Here is a 7,644-nt window from a genome sequence, read left to right as displayed (position 1 = left end):
TAATATTTTTATTGATTGACTGAGTGAACAATTCAACCCTATTTATAATACTATAATACTATACCCTAGCTTATTGAATAAGAAAACAAAATATCTAAATATATATGGAAGAGATTTGGCGAATCAAATAATAACAAAGTGAATGAGATTTAGGATCGTATCAGACAATTTGTGGAGCACTATGAGGAATATTCCCCTTGCTCTGTCAAGTTCGTCTGTGCCTACTAACAGAGTCAGGGCCTCGTTCACACTCCATAAATCCGATATTAAAAAACTCAAGGATGTTGTTTTGTCGAAAAAGCCCGGCCTAGTTTACATCTCAACTTTAGCCGTCACGGCGGCGTAAACGTGGAGTCCCATGGTGAAATCTGCAGACCGCCTCCAGGGAGCAAGGTGCTCTTTTTGCCAGCGGACAGAAGGGGGCGGCCGAACGCGCCGGTCGACCCGCCGGTGCCGGTGAATTACTTCGGGAATTGCTTGGGCGGCAGGGTGGCGACGGTTGAGCATAAGAAGTTGGTGACGGAGGAAGGATTTGTGGCGGCGTCGGAGGGATAGTTGAAAATATAGCCCGTTCTATGTGTTTAAGTTAATTATTCTATGTGTTTAAGTTAATTATATGTGTCGTTGTTTTTTTTTTTCTTTGCGTCAGAGTCTTGAGTCTAGTTAGGTAGAGTCGGTCAGGGGAAGTAACCAGGCTCGAATTCGACTTATTTCTTTTTGTTTGTCTTCACGCTTGAGGACAAGCATGTGGTAAGTGTGAGCAGTTTGATAAGTCGTATTCTAAGCCTTGGTTACTGGTCAGTATGTCGTGAAATGCATGTAATATCTGCAAAACAGTTGCTCAAGTGTGCAGGATTAAGGGATCCAAGTCAGTAGGAGATGATTCAGGTGACGCAAGTGAAAAGAGCGCTAGAAGGTTGCAATACTGACCAGGATGCATGCCAGAGAAAAGGCTCGAGATGGAGAAGAAGGATAGCTGAGATGATCATTAACAAGGGCAGAAAAGTCAAATCCTGAAGGAAGTCTACCCTAAAAGCAAGGGCAAGCCTCCCTATAAAAGAAGCCACTTGGAGAGAGAAAAAGAGAGTTCAGTTCGGAGTTCGCAAGTTCGGTTCTCATACACACTTAGTAGAATTCTCTCTAGAAGATCAGTCCTTCAGCATTATCCAATCTCTCGTTCCTCGCCACAGCTATGGTCACTTGACGTCCAAAAGTCTGCCGGAGAAATCATCGTTCTACCGTTCCAGCCAGTTTGCCGTAGTAGTATAGCAGTATCATCGCCCGGAGTGGCAAAACAATCGTTATTTTGCTTTCTAGTTTAATCTTTACCTATTTTCAACTTTGGATTCGTTGCAAACATTTATCGTTGTTGCCTTTTGAATTACTTTGTGAAAATCCAAACGTTTAAGTTATGAAGTTTCTATTTTGTATGTCGCTTTGGTTCGAGTTTGCTTCATTCTGCCTAGGAAAGTTAGATCTAGTCGTTGCTTTTAATTTCTAAGTGTTTTCTTATCTGAAGTTGTTGATCTAAGGTTGTAGTTATGTTTCCATTCTAATTTTCGTGCATGAGTCTTCTGTTCTGCGTTGTGATCACCACCTTGCATGTTAGTCAGTAGAGGCAATTTACAATTTCAGCTGTTCATCTTTAGTTAAGCATTTTAATCAATGGATCTTGAGTTTGAAGTCATGAATCTGAGTTTAGTCATGGTGTTTGTGTTCATATGATTTATGTTAATGTTTGGTGAAGAAGAAAACGTCAAAATCAACTTTAGTTTGGACCACTTTACTTTTAAGTTACTTTTGCTTTTGTCCCATACTTTTCAGTTGTACCTTCCAGGCCTGTCAGAGAGCCAACCAGCCACCAGATATACCTTGTTGTCTAAATTTCCTCTTTTAGTAACTGTCTACTTTTTATATACCTCTGAGGCACCTTGTCCCCTATTTTCACGAACACAACCACATGCCTGTTATTTTCACGCCAACTAGTCAGTAGAGTACCATCTTTATTTCTTGCCTAGGTAAAATCTCAATCCAAGCGTGGTAGCTAACCAAAAACACCCAGGAAAGTCACCGCAGTTATCCGAACGTGTCCATCCTTGTGGGATTCGACCCTTACCTCCACTATACTAATCAGTAGAAGTGGGTTGAGAAAACTTGTTTGAAATCAGGTTCCGGTTGTCGTACCAACGACTCAGCTGGGTCGGGAATCTCATCCTGATCAGTTGGATACACTTCCAAAATATACGTTGACCGAGAGAAAATCTGCCGCTTTCACCTATTCAAGTATTCCCTCTGACTCTTTCAGATACTTCGTAATCATATGAACAACCCATGTACCTATTCTTTGAAATTTCTACCCATAATCAAATACTATAAATCAATTTTGACCAATTGATAATGATTCCATGTGACTTACGCGTGACCGTAGGTCCAATAAAATAGAAAAATGAATAAAATAGAGTAAATAAAATACTATTAAAAAAAGTAAATTAATTGTTATTATATATAAAAATGACTTTAACTAAAAAGAAATTCTCTGAAATAAAAAAAAATGATTTAACTAAAAAAAAAAACAAAGAGATTCCAGTTATTGAGTATAATGATTAAATAAATCCAAAAATCACTAATGTCTAAAATAAATATTGAATCTCATACTCCAACTATAGAATGTATTAGAACAAAAATTTAAAAATATCAACACAAAAAAGACTGAAATCTCATCTCAAATTTATCAATGTGAACACAAAATATCATCGAAATCTGTATATAGACATATATTCCACCCGAAAAATGAATACCAAGCCCAATAATTGATCAAAACTTTTTCACTATGTCCACCACCGTACTTGAAACCTCCACCATCTCCCCTCCCCCGCCTCCGCCGCCGACCTAACCCTTCCCCTCTGCTTCTTCGACTTCTTGTGGCTGCATTTTCACCCGATCCGCCGCCTCATCTTCTACAACAACCCCTGCACCGAGGCCGATTTCACCTCCGCCATCGTTCCAAACCTCAAACACTCCCTCTCTCTCACCCTCCAGGCCACGCTCTTCCCCGGCCGCGGCATCTGCATCGGGGTGAGCAATCACCACTGCCTCGGGGATGCGGTAGATCTGTATTTGGAGATATCAAGGGCATAAGCGACAATTTATGGAGCACTATGAGGAATATTCCTTTGACTCTGTCAAGTTTGCCTGTGCCTACTATCAGAGTCAGGGCCGCGTTCACACTCCATGGTCTGATATTAAAAAAGTCAAGAATATTATTACGTCGAAAAGGCCTGACCTAGTTTACATCTCTATGTTCGCCGTCACGGCGGCGTACATGTGTAGTGTCGTGGTGAAATCTGCGGCCACCGCCGGGGAGGCGGTGGACGAGGATGGGACCGAGGTGCTCCTCTTGCCGGCGGACGGAAGGGGGCGGCCAGACGCGCTGGTCGATCCGGCACCGTGAATTACGTCGGGAACTGCTTGGGCGGCGGGGCGGCGATGGTGGAGCATAGGAAGTTGGCGGCGGAGGAAGGATTTGTGGCGGCGGTGGAGGGATTTTATCAAGCACAGAGTGAATAATAAAGATATTTTTTTGGTAGATTTGGAAAATTGGTTGTCGGAGATGTCGAAATTGGCGGGTTGAGTACATTTGGAGTTTCCGGTTCGCCAAAATTCGATTTGTCGAATGCGGATTTTGGATGGGGAAAGGCGAGGAGGTTGGAGGTTTTGTCGATAGATGAGGAGAAGTATACGATGTCGTTGTGTAATTCGCTAGATTCCGAAGGCGGTTTGGTGGTCGGAATTTCGCTACCGAGAAAGAGAATGGAAGCTTTTGTAACCATTCTTGAAGATGGCCTTAAATTTTGAGAATGTTGTTGTAATAGTGTGAAAATTTTGATTAAAAGTAAAAAGTATCAGTTTTATTATGTGTATAAATAATTTATTTTGATGATATTTGAAATAATTTAGTTTTATTTTTTTAAAAAAATCAATAAATTAAAAAGAGAAAATAAAAAATAAAAAATATATGAAAAATACTTATTTTGAATAACTCAAAAATATTGTGGTTTACAATGACATAGTTGCAAAAAATTTCTCGTACTAATATTCATTACTTTTTTAGTTATTAGACACAGGGTATTTATGTGTGGATCGAGCGACTGTTTTGTAGGTATTTTGAGTGTGAAAAATTGACCCAAAAATTTAATGCTATTTTATATAACTCAAATATCTAAGTTAAAAATTTTATTTTAATGATAAGTATATCTATCTCATAAAAATATGTATTTTTTATTAGACACAAATTTTAATGCATAATTGATAAAGTATTTCAATATATTTTAAATATCTAACTCATTCTCGAATGAAACCATCTCCCTCAATTATGAAATTTATGTAACTATGAGTCTTAATTACGTGACTAGTTTGCATAACAATGAAATAATCTCACACGAAAGCTTTCGTCAAGTAAAATTGCAACAAATATTGTGTGTGGCCATTATATTTGAATAAAATAGTGTATCTTTCTTCATCTTCTAGAATGATGGAGGTGGCAAATATGATTCAATCTTGACCAATTGACAAAGACCCCATGTGAGTTACAATTAAAAAACTGCAGGCCTTTATTGTCCCCATATTGATATGCTCAATTTTAATTTGTAGATCGAATCAAGTAGTACGGCTTCAATCTAAAGGGGACAAAATCCTAAACTTTAATTATGACAACTTTCGTTAATTTCTAGTCTTTGTTCGGCTAATATGACAAATCAAGTATGGACTAATCCTCCACACACATTATATATGTCGGTATTATCAATAAGTTTGTCTGTTTATTTTTTTAGTTAATATGCAAAATTAGATAGCAAAAATCAATATTGGAATATATGATGGTTTAATTAACACATGAGGCTATAGAAAAACATGCAATAACATATGTTATAAAATTATTATCAGTATTATATACTTCACTTTTAACCAATAGTCGATGCAGATCCAAATGCGGTCAAGATTAATCAACCATGTTGTCATCCCATGAGCACGAGAAAACCCTAAATATTAAATGTGGGTTTTAAGCTCACAGTGACCCCACACTACGACAATACATTTCTAATCTTTCGAATTGAGGTTACTTTCGTTTGTCGTCTGTCATCTATTGTCAGCAGTAACTCTACCTTCCGACGTCGATGAAAACCTTTTTAGACCACATGAGTTTCGATTCACGCATTCGACACTGATAAAAACAGCTAATATTTTTAAACCAAAATTAATTTATACTCCCTCTGCAACCACATGCCACTAATTTTTTTTTGAACTCACTTTCCCCACTCTCTTTTTTCTCATAAAAAATGTTACTTTCATCATTGAAAAAATAAAAAAAATAAACCATTATTATATTCAACTCATCCTCCTCCAAAATCCTATAACATCACATCCATGCAACATCCTTCCTAGAACCGACTGAATAATACTTTAATGCATATACAAACAAATTTATTCTAGAATCGCAACAAGAGTTCAAATCCAAATTGAACTATTGTCATTCAAATAGCAACCACAAATAAATCTATAAATACCCTCACAAAAACAAGCCACTTTAGACCAAATCCAATAAAATCCACACCTTTTTCCCTCCAACCCCAAATTTCCACAACTACCATGTCCACCACCGTGCTCGAAACCTCCGGCATCTCCCCTCCGCCGGGCTCCGCCGCCGACCTCACCCTCCCCCTCTGCTTGTTCGACATCATCTGGCTCCATTTCCACCCCATCCGCCGCCTCATCTTCTACAACCACCCTTGCACCGAGGCCGAATTCTCCTCCACCATCGTTCCAAACCTCAAACACTCCCTCTCTCTCACCCTCCAACACTTCCCCCCCGTCGCCGGAAACCTCCTCTACCCTCTCGACACCGAAAAATCCCGCCCCTTCCTCCGCTACGTCTCCGGCGACACCGCCCCCCTCACGATCGCCGTCTCCGGGCGCGACTTCGATGAACTCACCGGCAGCCACGCCCGAGACTCCGACCAATTCTACGAATTCCTCCCCCCGATGCCCCCGCTGGCCGAGGAGGAGAATTACAAGATTGCCCCTCTCATCGCCCTCCAGGCTACGCTCTTCCCCGGCCGCGGGATCTGCATCGGGGTGAGCAATCACCACTGCCTCGGCGACGCCAGGTCCATTGTCGGATTCATGTGGGCCTGGGCCGAGGTTAATAAACTCAGCGGGGACGAGCAGCTGAGAAACCGCTCGCCCCCGCTGATCTATGACAGGTCGTCAGTTTTTGGGGACACCCAAAAAGCTGACGTAAAGTACTGGGGCGTGATGAGAAACATCCCACTGACGCCATCAAGTTTTCCTGTGCCTAGTGGCAGGGTCAGGGCCGCGTTCACACTGCACCAGTCAGATATTAAAAAACTGAAAAATAAGGTTTTGTCTAGAAATCCGGACCTAGTTTTCGTCTCGTCTTTCGCGGTCACGGCGGCGTACACGTGGAGCTCTGTGGTGAAGTCCGCGGACGCGGCCGGGGAGGATGTGGATGAAAGTAAAGACGAGGTGTTCTTTTTTCCTGCGGACGCGAGGGGCCGGCCGAACGCGATGGTTGACCCGCCCGTGCCGGTTAATTACTTCGGGAACTGTTTAGGCGGCGGGATGATCAAGATGGAGCACAAGAAGGTGGCGGCGGAGGAAGGATTCTTGGCGGTGGCGGAGGCGATTGCTGATCATATCAAGAATCAGATTAACAACAAGGAGAATTTTTTGAAAGGAGCGGATAATTGGTTGTCGGATATGCCGAAATTTGGGGAAATGAGCACTTTTGGCGTTTCCGGTTCGCCGAAATTCGATATGTTGAATTCGGATTTCGGGTGGGGGACGGGGTCGAGGTTGGAGGTTCTGTCGATGGATAAGGAGAAGTATTCGATGTCGTTGTGTAATTCGTCGGATTCCCCCGGCGGTTTGGTGGTCGGATTGTCGCTTCCTAAGGAGAGGATGGACGCTTTCGCAACTATCTTTGAAGATGGTCTTAAATTTTGAGCGTTAAATTTTGTTATTTAATTTAATTTTTTTTTTAAGTTTTGTTGCTTCAAGATTTAAAAATATGTCATTTGATATGATAGATTTATCACGTAAGTTTTTAACATACATGGTTTTTTTTTCATAAAAAGCCATAGTATATGTTGAAAAAAAAATTCATAGTTAAAATTCCACAAGTAAATTGCTTCAAGTCAACAAAACTTTATTGAAAAAAATCGATTCACTACTTTAATTAGTGTGTTTATTCTTCTGATATGATGATTACATGGAAAAAAAAAAATGAAGGTTGAAAGGGAGAAAATTTTGAGTGAATTATGGCCGTATATAATCACAGATATTTTGGGAAAATAAAAAAGATAATTTATTTATAAGAAATGCTATAGGACAATAATACGTCGGCAATAATCATGGTGTATTATGTGTTAAGTATTTATTGTTGTAAATTTTAAATAATGTTTTCTTGTTGAAGTTTGACGTGGTGTGATATGGGTCACTGAGCACTTGCTATATGCAATTCTTTAGAACTTTCCATTTGAAAATGCATTTATATCTATTAATAGATTATGATTTTTTATTAAGATAAATCGAATTTGCTACTTTTATATTCATTTCTTCTCATCTTGG

The 7,644-nt window shown here is 40.1% G+C and overlaps 1 protein-coding gene and 1 pseudogene across 1 annotated transcript; both read left to right on the top strand.

Annotated features, from left to right (window-relative positions):
• The first annotated feature begins 2,850 nt into the window (after positions 1 to 2,850).
• On the top strand, positions 2,851 to 3,914 carry LOC125195612 (malonyl-coenzyme:anthocyanin 5-O-glucoside-6'''-O-malonyltransferase-like; annotated as a pseudogene).
• A 1,663-nt stretch (positions 3,915 to 5,577) lies between these two features.
• On the top strand, positions 5,578 to 7,111 carry LOC125191898 (malonyl-coenzyme:anthocyanin 5-O-glucoside-6'''-O-malonyltransferase-like). The gene has a single exon (XM_048089323.2). The coding sequence runs from the start codon at positions 5,644 to 5,646 to the stop codon at positions 7,018 to 7,020; it is 1,377 nt and encodes a 458-aa protein (XP_047945280.2). The 5' UTR covers positions 5,578 to 5,643; the 3' UTR covers positions 7,021 to 7,111.
• The last annotated feature ends 533 nt before the right edge of the window (positions 7,112 to 7,644 follow it).

The sequence above is a fragment of the Salvia hispanica genome, chromosome 4 (genome assembly GCF_029641045.1).
Source record: "Salvia hispanica isolate PSC_SH4W2 chromosome 4, Shi_PSC_v1, whole genome shotgun sequence".
In the NCBI taxonomy this organism is placed as follows: Eukaryota; Viridiplantae; Streptophyta; class Magnoliopsida; order Lamiales; family Lamiaceae; genus Salvia; species Salvia hispanica.
This window is presented reverse-complemented; position numbering and strand designations above follow the sequence as displayed.